Below are 18,443 nucleotides of genomic sequence, written 5' to 3' on the forward strand. Positions count from 1 at the left end.
AATTTTATGGTAAACAAATAGCTTCCCCAAACTTGAAACTCACGCGCCACGTATGGATGTTGGCATTTGAAGTCGGCCTTGTTCTGACTTGATAGCGTATTTTATGCATCTATTTCATGTTGCACTGTATGTGCTCCGTCCACAAGTAAATCAGTCAATTTATGAGGTTGAGTAGTGGTTGACATTGTACACGCCGTTCCATAGACCTTTAAACCTAATATTGCGGTGATCATTAATGGCTGGGGTCATTTTTGTTTGTTTTTGCTGTTCTCCAAATAGCATTTTAGAGTTTTTTAATTGTGAATAAATGCAGTAAATGAGCTTCAACTTCCAAAAAATTCCATTCCCCCTCCCACACCCCACTTTGCCATACCCTAGGTTTAGCTGAACTGACGCCACTGCTGTGGCAGGTGGGGAGGTGCAAGTTACCTGAATGTCTTGTATGGTATTTATATTGTATTGGCTTTTGAATATGACATACTTTTTTTTTTTTTTACCTTCTTATTATATTTCATCCTTCAATGTTCATCTCAAAGTCCACCATATTGATGCATTTAGCTGTTGAATTATATATTTTTTTCTTCCAGGGGAGACCCCCAGACCCCACTACTAGGGTTCAACCTCTGGCTTTGGGCTAAGCCCCCAATGTCCTCAAATCGTAGCAACGCCCCTGCTTTTGACAGTAGGTTACAATAGGTTGACTACCCTGCCATCTAGCGGCCATGTGCTACAATGACTATTCGTCTCCTCATTGTCCGAGCCTTCGAGGCCGACGACATTCCTGCAGTGCGCACGGCAACTGTCCTCTTGAGTCCGCTCCCTTCGTCTCTGCCTGTCATCACATAGGCTCACTGCACTAACCAACGATGGTTGAAAAGTTGCATCATTGGGACATCTGCCAAGTTTACAAGCCCTCAGAAGGCTCATAAAGCCTGCATAAATTAAGATTAGCTCATGTTATGGTTGCATATTATTATATTCCTTGCAGCTCGGACACCATTGACATCTGAGGCTTATATTAGGAATATAAATCCCCGTCCTTGGTTTTTCTCCAAAATAAAACCGCATAGGCCCATGTCATGACTCAAAATCATACTAGGCCTATTTCCCCTTTGATTTATTGATGATTATCATATCTGCAGCTACTTCTTGTTGGGAAAAAAATATTTAAGAAAGATCAAATCGAGTTTGTAAAATTGGAAAGAAATAGGCAAAAAATTGTTGTTGTTTTAATGTTCAAGCCATTCATACATGTTCATTCTAGCGAATGGATTATTGTTATGCCACATTAATTGAATATTAGTTATGCCATTTCCATTCTCAACAACTGTGAGACATCTCAGACATTCTTTTTTTTACCAAATGGATTGGTATTTGTGGGGATTAAGCTTTAGCCTATAGAGTCCAAAGCGTACTGGGAACCTGCTTTTAACAAACGGGGCTCTTTATAACGATTTTCAAATCTAGAACACATTGGGTTCGCCATGAAAGCATATTTCTAAAAGCTCTACACCCAAACATTTAATAAACACCTTATCACGCCCAGGTCCGCCCCCCCTCCCCCCAAAAAATAAACCCTTAAATGCCCTGTCATTAGTGTCTCTCTTCAATTTCATAATCTGCTGATATTATTGTGCATTCGGTTGTTAATTAATAAGAGGACAAATATTTTTCTCAATTATAGCCTAATAGATCAATATGTATTTATGTGCCGAACAATGGAGCAAAATTAAGCAACATCGAGTTCTTTTATGCGGTTTCAGGCAAAAGTCGATATCACCTTTACAGTTTTGGGGAGAAAAAAATGCCATTCAACGAAAGTGGCTCGATTATATAGGCCTATGCAATCCATATTCTAAATTAGTTCAACGATTAACTAAGTGTTGAATCCATAAGGGAACTTGCCAAACGTAGGCTAAAGGTTCCGTCTAAATCAACGTTCAAGAAGATAAACATTATTTCCCTCCTCTGAAATAGTATATTTCTGAATAAAAAAGAAAACATTGTTTTCTGTTTCTTTGCATCTGTTAATTCTGGTGTTGGATATTAGATTTTTATTGTGTTTGAAGATGGAAGTCATGTTTTTATTCTCAACGCCGACAATATCAGCTACTCGGGTTTAGAACGTAGATATAGGCGGCAGAACATGCGCAGTGGCAGTTTGTGCCATATTGGAATGAGGTCGTGAACGACTAGGCGGAAAGAGACGGCATCTAAAACCGACTTGAAAAACTATTTACTGGTAAGAATCAGATTTTGTGACCAAATACTCACATACAATATTTTGTTTATTAAGATCTTAATATGATATAATACATTTTGGTGCTGTCTGCGTCTTTTTTCCCGTCTCTATAAAAGATGACTCGGGCTCGGTCGAGTGCAAGCGCCGGTATTGCTTAGTATAGCCTATCGCTCAAGCCATGACGTTCAGTAACTTGACTTAGTCACAGGCGTTTTTAGCATGTGCGGAATCAGCCGCATTCTACTGCGGTGCGGTTGGCATCTGAACTGACCTATATGGCATAAACACAGAGAGGCTATGAAATACATGTTCTTTATTGCGTTCGGTGTTCTTCTCTTTAGTGCACGTTCCAGTGTGAAAGTTGGATCATCGGTGCTCGTGCGTTCAAAGCTATTGCGTTAACATCCATATTGCGCTAAGTAACCTATTGAGCTTCTATTGGAAATTCCCTCAAATTTTGTTAATGTACTTAATGCATTTATTTAGTTGGATATCGCTCCTATATAATAAAGGTTGCACAAGCTTGATGGACATCTGCGGGTGTATTTTACAAATAGCCTAGCGATCTTTTTTTTTTTTTTTTTTTATTGTAGTTGATTGAATAAGCCTAACAGATAGGGCCTAAATTATCCTATACACATTGCCATTTCCACGTAGGCTACCCTAAGCACTAAGCTGCCTATTTCTCTACAGCTCCAACTTCCCAGTTATGCAACTTGAGTGATCGCAGCAACATTGTTTCAATTGACCTGCCGCAATAAACCGCAACATTGTTTCAATTGACGTGCATCTATAGCCTAAAATGCTAAATTGTTTCTTCTGACTTGTCGATGAAATAGCAATACGAAGTGTTTTTTCCTTAACTTTTATATTTACATCTGCCATTGGTTAATTAAGTTGGAACTATTTATGGTCAGGCTCTTCTATGGCCATTTACACGAAAAATCCAGTTCAAATAACAGTTTAAACACTGCAACAACACTGGGGCAACAACATTGGGACACCAACACTGCCCTCTGACGTGCGAGGCCCCTACTTGACATAGGCAACATGTAACCCTGAAATACAATCTCTCAAATAACAAGTAGCCTATGTGAAGGCGAATTGCTGACAATAAGGAATCATAAACACACAGGCTAATATTATTGTAATTGTGTTACACTTGATGAAAATACTCCCAATAGTCTAACTTTATTCTTGACATAAACCCATGTCATCAAGACTTCACTTTAATTTAAAGTACATTTCTCAAACCCTTGTGTGTCCAATTAATGCATTTATTTTGCTTGCATTTCCTGCCCAGAGATCACTCAGGACTTCATTCAGTCAGTGGCATGTTAAAAATCTGCTTGTGTTTGTGTATGCATTCTAGTTTCTCTTTCAGGGCGAGTCAGGGTATTTCTGCTGGTGTATCTTCTGGTGGAGAGAGTCAAACAGGCAGGCATCCTGGTGGTGTGTGTGGGTACTGGCTAGGTCTCTTTAAAACGATAGGGGAAGTTGTTGGTCTTCCTGTTCACTTTGGTGATGAAGTGACAGTTTGTTAAACAGAATGAGCTATGAAGTCCCAGAAATGTCAGCATAATAAAATAATATTTCATCAACCCCCTCATCCTTCCCTTCTCAGCTTCATTCTAATTTGTCTATATCATATTAAAATAAACTTGCTGACATTTTCAATCTTTATCAACAACTTTTAGAATACTTTTTTGGGCTCATCGGGTATTAGAATACACCTCAACACTGAGGGCTGGCTCTTTGAAAATGGCTAAATGGCTCTGCTGCTCTTTTTATCCTCCCTAGTGTGAGACCAGAGTATGACCTCCAGCACAATGAGGCCCTTTACGCTGTCTGTGAATGTCCAAAGATTCAGTTGGGCTTGGTTGGATAGCTCTGTGTGTGTGTGTGTGTACTCTGAGGGCAGCAGGGTTGTGGGTGAAAGGATGGGCTGATCCTGGGTCGCGGTGTCCGGGCGGTGGTCAGAAGGACCCTGTCTGACGGCTGTCTCTACTTTAATAGAGACATCAGATTTGACAAAGACTGGTCTGACAGCCCTGCTGAATGGAGCAGCAGTGACAGAGCAGCTATCCTCCGCATCCTTTACACAAACCTATCAGCTATTGTCATCTCCAATGCTCTCTCATGCTCAGTATATAAATGCCATTTCTCTTTTATGTTAAATGATTTAATCTGCTTTGTTGTCACTCTGGCTATAAGCCTACAGCTCAACTTTGGTTCAAAGTTGTTGTCTCTTTAAGAGGCCTCACTCATGCTTTTAGAAATTTAGCAAGAGGGATAATTAGTATTTTCAAAACCCTTATCTAAATATTCTCAGTTTCACTTCTCTCTCACACATTAACTAAACTTTGTTTATGCTTTTATTTCGCAAGCCCCCTCACCTTTCACAAAAATTAAATGTAATCACTGGACAAATTACATCCCTTTCACCAGCTATACCACTTTTAACAACCACCTACTATTCTTACTTGCTCTCCTGATTTTTGCTGTCAAACACAAATAATAATCCAGCTCTCCTTTCTTCCCCAGAGCTTCTAGACTTGGCTTGTAGGAGGAGCCGACATGAGTCATGAGTCGCTGGAGTCTGGTGAGAAACAACATGGACCTACAGCTTTGTTACTGGTGAAGAGGGCTTTCAACATAACACAATTAACTGAACTGGTGTGTGTGTGTGTGTTGCAGATGGGGACTCTAGTCAGCATGTGTCTGACTTTAACTGGGATGACTATCTGGAGGAAAATGGGACAGTGTCTGTGCCCCACCATGCCTTCAAACACGTAAGTATTGAGACTGCTCACACTCCTCTCATAACCACACACAATATTCACACTCTTAATCCCAAATTCACCTTATAAGATATTTTCCTATTTAATTCTCCCCAGGTGGATCAGGGCATGCAGACAGGTCTGACTCCAGGTATGAAGCTGGAGGTGTGTGTGCGTTCGGAGCCCGACCAACCCTACTGGCTGGCGACCATCATCACCACCTGTGGCCAGCTGCTCCTCCTGCGCTATGAGGGTTACCACGATGACCGCCGCGCTGACTTCTGGTGTGACATCATGACGGCGGACCTCCACCCCCTGGGCTGGAGCCGGCAGCAGGGCAAACCCATGAGACCCCCCGAGGGTAAGAGAACTATGGCCGGGGAGGGAACTCAGTTGGACGGGTGTTGTTAAAAAATTAATAAAGTTCATCTGAAGAAGTTGTATAATTATCTTTCCACTCCCTGTTATTACAGTGAAATCTAAAACGTGGTTTTCTAAAGAAATTCCGGAGGCTTCTTTCCATATTCTGTAACCGTGCCTCTCCATCGCCCCCCTCAGGTGTGAGAGAGAAGCAGCCAGACTGGCAGGGTGTCCTGGAGAAAGCCCTGGCTGAGAAGTGCAGTGCACCTGCCAACCTTCTGGAAGGGGTAAGGGGGTGCTCAGTTATAAACTGGAACAACTGGGAAGGTATGACAGATAAGCATGGGTTTTGAACTCCTTACGTGAGTTCTTACACGTCTGTGTGTGTGTGTGTGTGTGTATGTAGCCCCAGCGTGGTAAGGACCCGGTGGACCTGCTGTCTCCAGGCTGCAGTGTGGAGCTGCAGGACCGTGTTGACCCTGGGGTGGCGTGGGGTGCTGAGGTGGAGGAGAATGTGGGTGGCAGGCTGAGACTACGCCTAGTGGGCACAGAGGGGCTCCCTGAAACACACTCCACCCTCTGGCTCTACTACCTGCACCCCCACCTCCACCCACCTGGCTGGGCCAAGGAGCATGGCTGCACCCTCAGGCCTCCTTCAGGTAAGCTGATCATCTTTTCAAAAAGACCTTGGGGAAATTCAATTTTAACCTTTTCACGCGTGAGTTCCAGAAATCTCTAACGGTCGCCCCAGCGTGAGTTTTTTATGCGCGTGATGTCAGAATGCACTCACTGTTCCAAAATGTGATTGTTACGCAACAGGACAGTTAACCCGCGCTGTCCTCAAACCAAAGCACGCTGCCTGCTAATTATCTATAGGCTATGTTTCAACTTGTCAATTTCAAATGATTTTCTAACAAGTGTTTCTTTTGAACAACAGTTTGAATTGAGGTGTGTTCTGCCTCCTCATTAATTCACATAGGAGTAGCCCGTTTCACTGTTGCGGACAATTTATGTTTGAGGCTTTACTGAACTGGACAAACTTCTCCCTTGGAGGAGAGCCCAAGCACTTCCCCAGTGTTTCCAGATCAAGTATGCAGACATTTGCGCATCTCCAGTCATCTCCTGGGACATTATCCAGCTTGCGGCCACATTGCCTTGATTGTTGTTTTCCTTACAAATAATAACTTTGGACGTGTGCGTTCCTATCAAAGTAAGTTCCTTATTACTTTATCATTATAGTTTCTGTATCGTCTTGTCATTTCTACTGTAGCACACTGTATGTATGTATGGAGCATAATGTATTTACTGTTTTATTCACGTTTTCAAGTACTGGTGACAAATCATGCATTCCGATTCTTGCATAGATTGTAATGGAGACACACTATATATACAAAAGTATATGGACACCCCTTCAAATTAGTGGATTTGGCTATTTCAGCCACACCCGTTGCTGACAGGCGTATAAAATCGAGCACACCACCATGCAATCTCTATAGACAAACATTGGCAATATAATGGCCTTACTGAAGAGCTCATTGACTTTCAACGTGGCACCGTCATAGGATGCCACCTTTCCAACAAGTCAGTTCGTGTTATTGTGAAGTGGAAACGTCTTGGAGCAACAACGACTCAGCCGTGAAGTGGTAGGCCACACAAGCTCACAGAACAGGACCACCGAGTGCTGAAGCGCGTATTGCGAAAACATCGTCTGTCGTTCGTTGGGAGCTTCATGAAATGGGTTTCCATGGCCGAGCAGCCGCACACAAGCCTAAGATCACCATGCGTAATGCCAAGTGTTGGCTGGAGTGATGTAAAGCTCGCTGCCATTGGACTCTGGAGCAGTGGAAACGCGTTCTCTGGAGTGATGAATCACACTTCACCATCTGGCAGTCCAACGGACGAATCTGAGTTTGTCAGATGCCAAGAGAACGCCACTTGCCCTAATGCATAGTGCCAACTGTAAAGTGTGGTGGAGGAGGAATAATGGTCTGGGGCTGTTTTTCATGGTGTGGGCTAGGCCCCTTAGTTCCAGTGAAGGGAAATCTTAGCGCTACAGCATACAGTGACATTCTAGACGATTCTGTGCTTCCAACTTTGTGGCAACAGTTTGGGGAAGGCCCTTTCCTGTTTCAGCATGACAATGCCCCAGTGCACAAAGCGAGGTCCATACAGAAATGGTTTGTCAAGATCGATGTGGAAGAACTTGACTGGCCTGCACAGAGCCCTGACCTCAACCCCATCGAACACCTTTGGGATGAATTGGAATGCTGATTCCGAGCCAGGCCTAATTGTCCAGGCCTAATTGTCCAACATCAATGCTCAACCTCACTAATGCTCTTGTGGCTGAATGGAAGCAAGTCCCCGCAGCAATGTTCCAACATCTAGTGGAAAGCCTTCCCAGAAGAGTGGAGGCTGTTATAGCAGCAAAGGGGGACCAACTCCATATTAATGCCCATGATTTTAGAATGAGATGTTCGACGAGCAGGTGTCCACATACTTTTGGTCATGTAGTGTATGATGTGTGTAAAATACTTTCTGGAAGGTTGTACTGATTTATGATGAGCTAATGCTATCGTTACTCCAGGTTGCCAGCTCATACCCCCCTTAAAGAGTTTAAGTTTATTTAGCTGATAAACTTATCCTGTGTTTGCCCCCCATTTATTGATATATCCCCCCTCATAGTAATATTTCCTGCATCATTTCCCCCCACGATACCATGAACCCCACCACAAACCATCCTAAAATGGTTTCAACTATATCTGGCAACCCTGTTTAGCTTTCGCACTATGGTTAGGCTAGGCAGTAGGCTTGTATTTGGGGTGATGATCTGTGAGGTGATAACATTTTATTTGCTTTGTGATTTGTCAAACACTGTAAACGACTTACCAGGTCATGTGCTCCGGTTCTTGTATACACTGTAACAACTACATCGAATATTTATAATATGCTGAAAGTGGCCAAACTAAGTTCATATTTGGCGCAGCCATCTTTCACTTTGACTTTATTTATTTGTGTCTTATAGTGAATGGCATTCTGGGATTACGGAGTTTTCACTTGTCAAACATAAACAAACATGGCTGCCATCATAAAGAATTTAGCCGCTGTTAGCTTAGCTGACACGCATCTCTTTTCTAAACAATATTACGTTTCTGCATGTGCTCACCAGAGATGTGGTACATTGTAAACAATTCTAGCTGTTAGGTCGCTAACCGGTTGTTGTTGTTTTTGTCAGCGCAACCTGTTATTTAGACTGGTTTATGGAATGAGTTTGGCTGTGGATGCGTTCCGTGTGACGCTTGGATGATGAAGTTCGCATTTATCTTTTACAATAAAAGGTGAAATTGAGGAATAAAGTTGTGAATACCTTTATTTCCCATCAGTACAAAACAATGTTTAGATGCTTTTCAGACAACAATGCCGTTTAGGCACGTTTGTGGCATCATGCGTTCTGTTGCTACTGTTCCAACCACATATTTGCAATGGTACGCTGCAGGGACCACTCAACAATGATCACAAATATGTCATTTTACGCATCAAAGGGTTACGATGCAGAAAGCAAAATATGATTTTTGAATAAATCGGAGGTTGCGGTTTTTACTGTTTAACATGATAATTTGTGTGTGTGCTTGCTTTTTTCAGCCCTGGTCCCCCTGCACACAGAGGAGAAGTGGGAGGAGGTCAGACAGAGGATGATTGATCAGCCTCATGGTGAAGCCCTCTTTGAGGAGTTCTATAAGGTGAAGGCACTACCAAGCATTATGTACTAACATTACAAGTCTGTGGAATACCTGTGCAATATTGATATAACAAGCCATCACTGTGTGGTGTGTGCATGCTTCAGGACCGGCCTCCCATCGCTGCCCACTGCTTCACTGAGGGGATGAAACTGGAGGCTGTTGACCCTGCATCCCCTTTCTGCATCAGTCCTGCCACCGTTACCAAGGTAACAACCTCTTTACTGTCCTCCTCTCTCCTCAGGCTCCTGGATTTGTCTGAATACGTCCTTCCCAGACCAGAATTAATATGACTGGGTTGGATGATGGTTGTACAGTAGTGAAGGCACTCCACCCAACAGTTTCCACCATATTGTTGCTGCCTATTCGGTCCACTCAGATCAGTGTTCATCTCAGGGCTAGGAGAGTAGAGATGAATCCTGACATAGTACCCATGTACACTCTGGGAGTCTATCCACTCCAAGCAGAAGTGTGTTGTCAGTGAGATACAGTATGGTAGTGTATGTAAGGCTAGCTTTGGTTGTGATATGGTCATGGAGGAAGGGTAGAGTAACTACTGCATAGTGCCAACATGAGTATGATGTGATACCCGACCTCTCCTCTTCAGGTGTTCAATGACCAGTACTTCCTGGTAAAGATGGACAATCTCTGTGGTAATGATTTGGTGTCAGATGGCGGTCGGAATTCCTTCCTGTGTCACAGGGACAGTCCTAGGATCTTTCCCGTCCAGTGGAGCCTGAAGAACGGCCTCCCGCTCAGCCCCCCACCAGGTCGGGAAACACTAACATTTACAGAGCTACTTTTAAAACTGTGCTCAACTTTCTTTTAAAACGTTAAGCTAATTGTATTGTGGTATCTCTCCTATCTCTCTCTCTCTCTCTCTCTCTCTCTCTGTCTCTCTGTCTCTCTCTCTCTCTGTCTCTCTGTCTCTCTGTCTCTCTCTCTCGCTCTCTCTCTCAGGGTACCAGGGGCAGGACTTTGACTGGGCAGACTACCTGAAACAGTGTGAGGCTGAGGCAGCACCCCAAAACTGCTTCCCCACAGTGAGTCAAGCGCTGTCTGAAAAATGGCCTCATAGAACAATGCATGTTATAACATGAATTGTGGGGGGAAAAAAGTATTTAGTCAGCCACCAATTGTGCAAGTTCTCCCACTTAAAAAGATGAGAGAGGCCTGTAATTTTCACCATAGGTACACGTCAACTATGACAGACAAAATGAGACAAATTTTTTCAAGACAATCACATTGTAGGATTTTTAATGTATTTATTTGCAAATGATGGTGGAAAATAAGTATTTGGTCAATAACAAAAGTTTCTCAATAGTTTGTTATATACCCTTTGTTGGCAATGACACAGGTCAAACGTTTCTTCAAAAGGTTTTCACACACTGTTGCTGGTATTTTGGCCCATTCCTCCATGCCGATCTCCTCTAGAGCAGTGATGTTTTGGGGCTGTCGCTGGGCAACACGGACTTTCAACTCCCTCCAAAGATTTTCTATGGGGTTGAGATCTGGAGACTGGCTAGGCCACTCCAGGACCTTGAAATGCTTCTTACGAAGCCACTCCTTCGTTGCCCGGGCGGTGTGTTTGGGATCATTGTCATGCTGAAAGACCCAGCCACGTTTCATCTTCAATGCCCTTGCTGATGGAAGGAGGTTTTCACTCAAAATCTCACGATACATGGCCCCATTCATTCTTTCCTTTACACGGATCAGTCGTCCTAGTCCCTTTGCAGAAAAACAGCCCCAAAGCATGATGTTTCCACCCCCATGCTTCACAGTAGGTATGGTGTTCTTTGGATGCAACTCAGCATTCTTTGTCCTCCAAACACGACGAGTTGAGTTTTTACCAAAAAGTTCTATTTTGGTTTCATCTGACCATATGACATTCTCCCAATCCTCTTCTGGATCATCCAAATGCACTCTAGCAAACTTCAGACGGGCCTGGACATGTACTGGCTTAAGCAGGGGGACACGTCTGGCACTGCAGGATTTGAGTCCCTGGCGGCGTAGTATGTTACTGATGGTAGGCTTTGTTACTTTGGTCCCAGCTCTCTGCAGGTCATTCACTAGGTCCCCCCGTGTGGTTCTGGGATTTTTGCTCACCGTTCTTGTGATCATTTTGACCCCACGGGGTGAGATCTTGCGTGGAGCCCCAGATCGAGGGAGATTATCAGTGGTCTTCCATTTCCTAATAATTGCTCCCACAGTTGATTTCTTCAAACCAAGCTGCTTACCTATTGCAGATTCAGTCTTCCCAGCCTGGTGCAGGTCTACAATTTTGTTTCTGGTGTCCTTTGACAGCTCCTTGGTCTTGGCCATAGTGGAGTTTGGAGTGTGACTGTTTGAGGCTGTGGACAGGTGTCTTTTATACTGATAACAAGTTCAAACAGGTGCCATTAATACAGGTAACGAGTGGAGGACAGAGGAGCCTCTTAAAGAAGAAGTTACAGGTCTGTGAGAGCCAGAAATCTTGCTTGTTTGTAGGTGACCAAATACTTATTTTCCACCATAATTTGCAAATAAATTCATAAAAAATCCTACAATGTGATTTTCTGGATTTTTTTCCCCTCAATTTGTCTGTCATAGTTGACGTGTACCTAGGATGAAAATTACAGGCCTCTCTCATCTTTTTAAGTGGGAGAACTTGCACAATTGGTGGCTGACTAAATACTTTTTCCCCCCACTGTATAGCATGGGTGAACCGGGACAATGAATAATCTCTCTCTCCTGATGTCTCTCTATCTCAGGAACAGTCTGATCACAGCTTTAAAGAGGCCATGAAGCTGGAAGCGGTCAACCCACTCTCACCTGAGCACATTCACGTGGCATCAGTAACCAAGGTCAAAGGGCAACATATCTGGCTTGGCCTGGAAGGTGAGAACCTGTAGCTATGCCTCATATCTGGGCCCTGCATTTTTAAAGCTTAGTTTGAGACCATTTAATTGTGAGCTTGTTCACAATGATGGTATTGATATTAGATCATTAATAAGTCATGTGTGTCTACATCATTTTTCTCTCTGTGTGTCCAGGGCTGAAACAGGCTATGCCAGAGCTTATAGCTCATGTGGACTCGTTGGACATCTTCCCTGTCAGCTGGTGTGAGACCAACGGTTACCCTCTGCTGTACCCCATCAAGCCCGAAGGTGGGCGTCCCAAAATAGTATCCCTCTGTGTTCCTCTCTAATCTGAAGGGGTGCCATGCCACAATATGCATGGAAGTGTTAATATTGCAGTCACCATATTTGACAGTACCGTGTATAGTTTTAGTAGTTTTATTCATGGTGATTATACATTGTCTTACAGTTGAGAAGCAGAGGAGGATTGCTGTGGTGCAGCCTGAGAAACAGTAAGTAGGCCTATGGGAAAGGAAGGACTCTATCATTGGCTGTTTGTCCACTTTTGATTGGTTAACATTCTAATTCCATGCACTTTGACCCCTAACCTGTATCTTTGTCCCTAAAGCCGAGCACCACCCAAATCCTCAACACCTGACTCACTCAAGCAGCAGATGACCAGCCAATCAGCAACTGGTGAGAGTTCTCTTTCTCATCTAGACATCCTGGAGAAATACATTAGGATTGTTTCTAAGGTGAGGCACAGCTCTTACATTGTGTGTGTTGTTTTGTGTACAGGACAGGGGAACGGGAAGTACTGCTGTCCCAAGATCTACTTCAACCACCGCTGCTTCTCTGGCCCCTACCTGAACAAGGGCCGCATCGCTGAGCTTCCCCAGTTTGTCGGCCCTGGCAACTGTGTTCTGGTGCTCAAAGAGGTGAGGAGCACCTGAGTGGGATTGGAACAACTATACTATACAGTGTTATAACTATATATTACAATATACTCCAAAGTAAACTAAAATCTCCTAAGGGCAGTTGGTAATAGGGCGAAATTGTAGTATGCCAAAAGATCCCTTCTCACGTCCCACTTAGACTGGGAATAGTATCCATGCTAACCCCTTCATGTCTCTCTCCGTCTCCCTGTGTGCTGTCCAGGTGTTGACTCTGCTGATCAACTCTGCCTACAAGCCCAGCCGGGTGCTCAGGGAACTGCAGCTGGACCAGGAGGGCCGCTGGCACGGCCATGGAGAGACGCTCAAAGCCAAGTGAGGAACACATTCTCTATCATAACGCCATTAAGATCACCTCATGCACTTTGTAACTTTTCTGCTCATATTTGTGATTGAGTTGATGATTAAAGTGTGTACTTGGCCTGGCTAAGCGTTCCTAGCGTTGCTAACCTGAAGATCTGTTTTTGACCGGCAGGTACAAGGGAAAGAGTTACCGGGCTACAGTGGAGATAGTGCGTACAGCAGACTGCGTGGCTGAGTTTTGTAGGAAGACCTGCATCAAGCTGGAGTGTTGCCCAAACCTGTTTGGACCTCGCATGGTTCTGGAGCGCTGCACAGAGAACTGTTCTGTGCTCACCAAGACCAAATACAGTATGTGTCACCAGTGCTTGACTTGGACTGAAATACAGTACCAGTCAAAGTTTGGACACACCTACTCATTCAAGGGTTTTTCTTTCTTTTTAGTATTTTCTATATTGTATAATAATAATGAAGACATCAAAACTATGAAATAACACATATGGAATCATTTAGTAACCAAAAAAGTGTTAAACAAATCAAAATATATTTTAGATTCTTCAAAGTATCCACCCTTTGCCTTGATGACAGCTTTGCACACTCTTGGCATTCTCTCAACCAGCTTCATGAGGAATGCTTTTCCAACAGTCTTGAAGGAGTTCCCACATATCCCAAACCATCTCAATTGGGTTGAGGTCGGGTGATTGTGGAGGCCAGATCATCTGATGCAGCACTCCATCACTCTCCTTGGTCAAATAGCCCTTACACAGCCTGGAGGTGTGTTTTGGGTCATTGTCCTGTAGAAAAACAAATGACAGTCCCACTAAGCGCAAACAAGATGGGATGGCGTATCGCTGCAGAATGCTGTGGTAGCCATGCTGGTTAAGTGTGCCTTGAATTCTAAATAAATCACAGACAGTGTCACCAGCAAAGCACCCTCTCACCACCTCCTCCATGCTTCACGGTGGGAACTACACATGCAATGATCATCCGTTCACCTACTCTGCGTCTCACAAAGACACGGCGGTTGGAATCAACATTCTCAAATTTGGACTCAGACCAAAGGACAGATTTTCACCGGTCTAATGTCCATTGCTCGTGTTTCTTGGCCCAAGCAAGTCTCTTCTTCTTATTGGTGTCCTTTAGTAGTGGTTTCTTTGCAGCAATTCGACCATGAAGGCCTGATTCACACAGTCTCCTCTGAACAGTTGATGTTGAGATGTCTGTTACTTGAACTCTGTGAAGCATGTATTTGGGCTGCAATCTGAGATGCAGTTAACTCTAACTTATCATCTGCAGCAGAGGGAACTCTGGGTCTTCCTTTCCTGTGGAGGTTCTCATGACAGCCAGTTTCATCATAGCGCTTGATAGATTTTGCGACTGCACTCGAAGAAACTAAAAGTTATTGAAATTTTCCGGATTGACTGACCTTCATGTCTTAAAGTAATGATGGACTGTCATTTCTCTTTGCTTATTTGAGCTGTTCTTGCCATAATCTGGACTTGGTCTTTTACCAAATAGGGCTATCTTCTGTATACCACCCCTACCTTGTCACAACACAACTGATTGGGTCAAACGCATTAATAAGGATATAAATTCCACAAATTAACTTTTAACAAGGCACACCTGTTAATTGAAATGCATTCCATGAAGCTGGTTGTGAGAATTCCAAGAGTGTGCAACGGGTGGCTACTTTGAAAAATCTCAAATATATTTTGATTTGTTCAACACTTTTTTGGGTTACTACATGTTTCCATATGTGTTATTTCATAGTTTTGATGTCTTCACTATTATTCTACAATGTAGAAAATAATCAAAAGAAAGAAAAACCCTGGAATGAGTAGGTGTGTCCAAACTTTTGACTGGTACAGTAGGTGCCGGTACTCATTTTGGGTACTGTTTATATTTAGATGCAGGTGCTCCACAATACTTTTGAGCTAATATTCTAGAAGCGGGACAGGAGCTCAAGCAGTAGAACATTTGAGGTGCCTTACTCAGCTCCGGTGAGCCCCTGCCCAAGTCAAGCACCTAATCAGTCACTCTAGATCAAATGCATATCTGTGAAAACTGGTATTAAAACATCTGGTGTTATTGAGATAAAGGGGAACCAGTGTCTGTTTTTATGTGTACTTCGTTATGCATCTGTCTATGGTAAAGTATTGGATGCATAATGCTCAGGAGGACTAAGATTGTAATATTGATTTGTTCTCTGCAGCTTATTACTATGGTAAGAAGAAGAGTAGGCGAGTTGGCCGCCCACCAGGGGGGCACTCTAACCTGGAAGGGGGGGTGAAGATGAGAGGTAGGAGGAGGAAGAGGAGGAAGCAACTCTTCGTCCATAAGAAGAGACGCTCCTCAGCCTCACTTGACAACACACCTGCCGGTTCACCACAGGTAACACACACACACACACACACACACACACACACAGACATCTTTAAACTGAACCATCCCTTTTCTCTAACACAGGGGAGTGGAGAGGAGGAGGATCTGGATGATGACTCTCTGAGTGACGATACTGGCTCTGAACTCCAGGATGATCAGGATGATTCAGAATATTCCATTGGGAAGTCACAACCACCCACCCCGTCCCCGTCTCCTCCCACAACGCCCAGGCCAACCCGAAAGCGCAGGAAACCTCGCTCCCCATCCTACTCTGATGATGAAAATCACCCACCTTCACCAAAGGTAAACTACTGTGCTTTGACTTCTTGTTTGTTCACTGTTAATATATAGTACGTTGCATTGTCTAGACCTTATTGTCCCTGTTAAAGATAAACACCATAATTAACTGCATCTTTGTGTCTTGCATGTGTTTTGCAGCACTCGAGAGGTGAGGCTCCCCAGAAGCTGTGTTTGGACACCAGTCCCCTGGAGTGGAGTGTGACTGATGTGGTGCGTTTCATCAGGACCACCGACTGTGCTCCCCTGGCTCGCATTTTCCTGGATCAGGTAATAATTGTATATATATATATATAGACAGACAGAGAGACAGACAGAGAGACAGACAGAGAGACAGAGCAGAGCGAAGGCGACAGTACCAGTCAAAGGTTTGGACACACCAACTCATTCCAGGGTTTATTTTCTACATTGTACAATAATAGTGAAGACATCAAAACTATGAAATAACACATATGAAATAATGTAGTAACCAAAAAAGTGATAAACAAATCAAAATATATTTGAGATTCTTCAAAGTAGCCACCCTTTGCCTTGATGACAGCTTTGCACACTCTTGGCATTCTCTCAACCAGCTTCATGAGATAGTCACCTGGAATTCATTTCAAATAACAGGTGTGCCTTGTTAAAAGTTAATTTGCGGAATCTATATCCTTATTAATGCGTTTGACCCAATCAGTTGTGTTGTGACAAGGTAGGGGTGGTATACAGAAGATAGCCCTATTTGGTAAAAGACCAAGTCTATATTATGGTAAGAACAGCTCAAATAAGCAAAGCGAAACGACAGTCCATCATTACTTTAAGACGTGAAGGTCAGTCAATCTGGAAAATGTCAAGAACTTTTCATGTTTCTTCAAGTGCAGTCGCAAAAACCATCAAGCTTTATGATGAAAGTGGCTCTCATGAGGACTGTCACAGGAAAGGAAGACCCAGAGTTACCTCTGCTGCAGAGGATAAGTTAGAGTTAACTGCACCTCAGATTGCAGCCCAAATACATATTTCACAGAGTTCAAGTAACAGACACATCTCAACATGAACTGTTCAGAGGAGACTGCGTGAATCAGGCCTTCATGATCGAATTGCTGCAAAGAAACCATTACTAAAGGACACCAATAATAAGAAGAGACTTGCTTGGGCCAAGAAACACGAGCAATGGACATTAGACCGGTGGAAATCTTTTCTTTGGTCTCGATGAGTCCAAATTTGAGATTTTTGGTTCCAACCGCCGTGTCTTTGTGAGACGCAGAGTAGGTGAACGGATTATCTACACAAGCGTGGTTCCCACCGTGAAGCATGGAGGAGGAGGTGTGATGGTGCTTTGCTGGTGACACTGTCTGTAATTTAAAACCCTGGAATGAGTAGGTGTTCTAAAACTTTTGACTGGTACTGTATATTCACACACACACACACACACACAAACAATTATCTTGACTGTGTAACTGTGTTTACACCGTGGTCTAAATCCATGACCATTGTTGTCTAACCCCATGGCTGTGCTTGTGTTTTCAGGAGATTGATGGACAGGCTCTGCTCCTTCTCAACCTGCCCACGGTGCAGGAGTGTATGGACCTGAAACTGGGACCAGCCATAAAGCTGTGTCACCATATCGAAAGGGTCAAACTGGCATTCTACCAGCAATTTGCTACGTAGCTGAGGGTTCTAAACTAAGAGAAACATTACGTAGTCAGTAACCTGAAATGATTCCATAACTGATTTACTGGACATCCTTTGGACCCTGCACCCAGGCCCAGCTCAACAGCAGCAGTCAGGCATGGACATCAGATGAGTCAAGACTTCCATTGTTTCCTGTTTCTTTGCTATTTCTACTGTATGGTCAGAGAGGGTTTTGCCCCGCTTTATTCTAGGTAAAGACACCTCACATGGAAATTCATATTCAGGTTTATTTCGCCCACAGTCTCAAAATGACTCCTGGTTTCATTTAATCAACTTGCAAACATGGACAATGCAAGGATCTAAGCACAAAGACAAATAAACCACTGGACTAAATTGTGGTATGCAATGTGTATCTAGCAGGGTGTATTTGTGTATAGTGTACATATTTAAAAGTTATTCTAGTACAACAGGGTGATTAATGGTTATAGCTTGATTTTCTACAAAACATATTTGCTTTGAAAGTATCTGTGAAGGCCTTCTTTCAAAAGAGCCTTTCATCTTCTCTGAGAAAGATTTGAACTTATCATATTGAAGACATTAGGGCATGTGGTAAAAGCATTTGGATGTAGGTGTTTTTAGAGCAGAATTCAAATTTGATAGTTTTACCTTTTTACTACAACCCTTGGTAGACTACTGGATATTGTGTGGTATTTTATTTTTGTGAGCCAACTAACTCTTTGCTGTTTTAGTTTTTAGTTTCCCTCATTTATCCATCTCTGCCACTGAGATCAAATATATTTTACAGGAGATAAAATAGTGGAATTGATTCATTTGATTGTATCTATATGTTTGTGGAATATGATATTTAAGAGAATATGGAATAAAAACCTGACTCTCATCCCCATGAGTTTCAAGATCTTTACTACACTTCCCATGATCCCGTTGGC

At 43.3% G+C, this 18,443-nt stretch overlaps 1 protein-coding gene across 1 annotated transcript; it reads left to right on the forward strand.

Annotated features, from left to right (window-relative positions):
* The first annotated feature begins 2,159 nt into the window (after positions 1 to 2,159).
* Positions 2,160 to 18,398, forward strand: LOC121578204 (scm-like with four MBT domains protein 1). The gene is made up of 21 exons (XM_041892402.2): positions 2,160 to 2,242; positions 4,787 to 4,844; positions 4,940 to 5,034; positions 5,140 to 5,383; positions 5,581 to 5,669; positions 5,789 to 6,041; positions 9,022 to 9,119; positions 9,224 to 9,325; positions 9,724 to 9,886; positions 10,077 to 10,159; positions 11,867 to 11,993; positions 12,149 to 12,262; positions 12,423 to 12,465; positions 12,582 to 12,649; positions 12,752 to 12,891; positions 13,112 to 13,221; positions 13,382 to 13,557; positions 15,419 to 15,597; positions 15,673 to 15,891; positions 16,027 to 16,155; positions 17,392 to 18,398. Exons 2-21 carry the CDS (start codon positions 4,820 to 4,822, stop codon positions 17,530 to 17,532), a joined length of 2,598 nt encoding a protein of 865 aa, XP_041748336.1. The 5' UTR covers positions 2,160 to 2,242; positions 4,787 to 4,819; the 3' UTR covers positions 17,533 to 18,398.
* Positions 18,399 to 18,443: the final 45 nt, after the last annotated feature.

Source organism: Coregonus clupeaformis, chromosome 12 (assembly GCF_020615455.1).
Source record: "Coregonus clupeaformis isolate EN_2021a chromosome 12, ASM2061545v1, whole genome shotgun sequence".
Classification (NCBI taxonomy): Eukaryota; Metazoa; Chordata; class Actinopteri; order Salmoniformes; family Salmonidae; genus Coregonus; species Coregonus clupeaformis.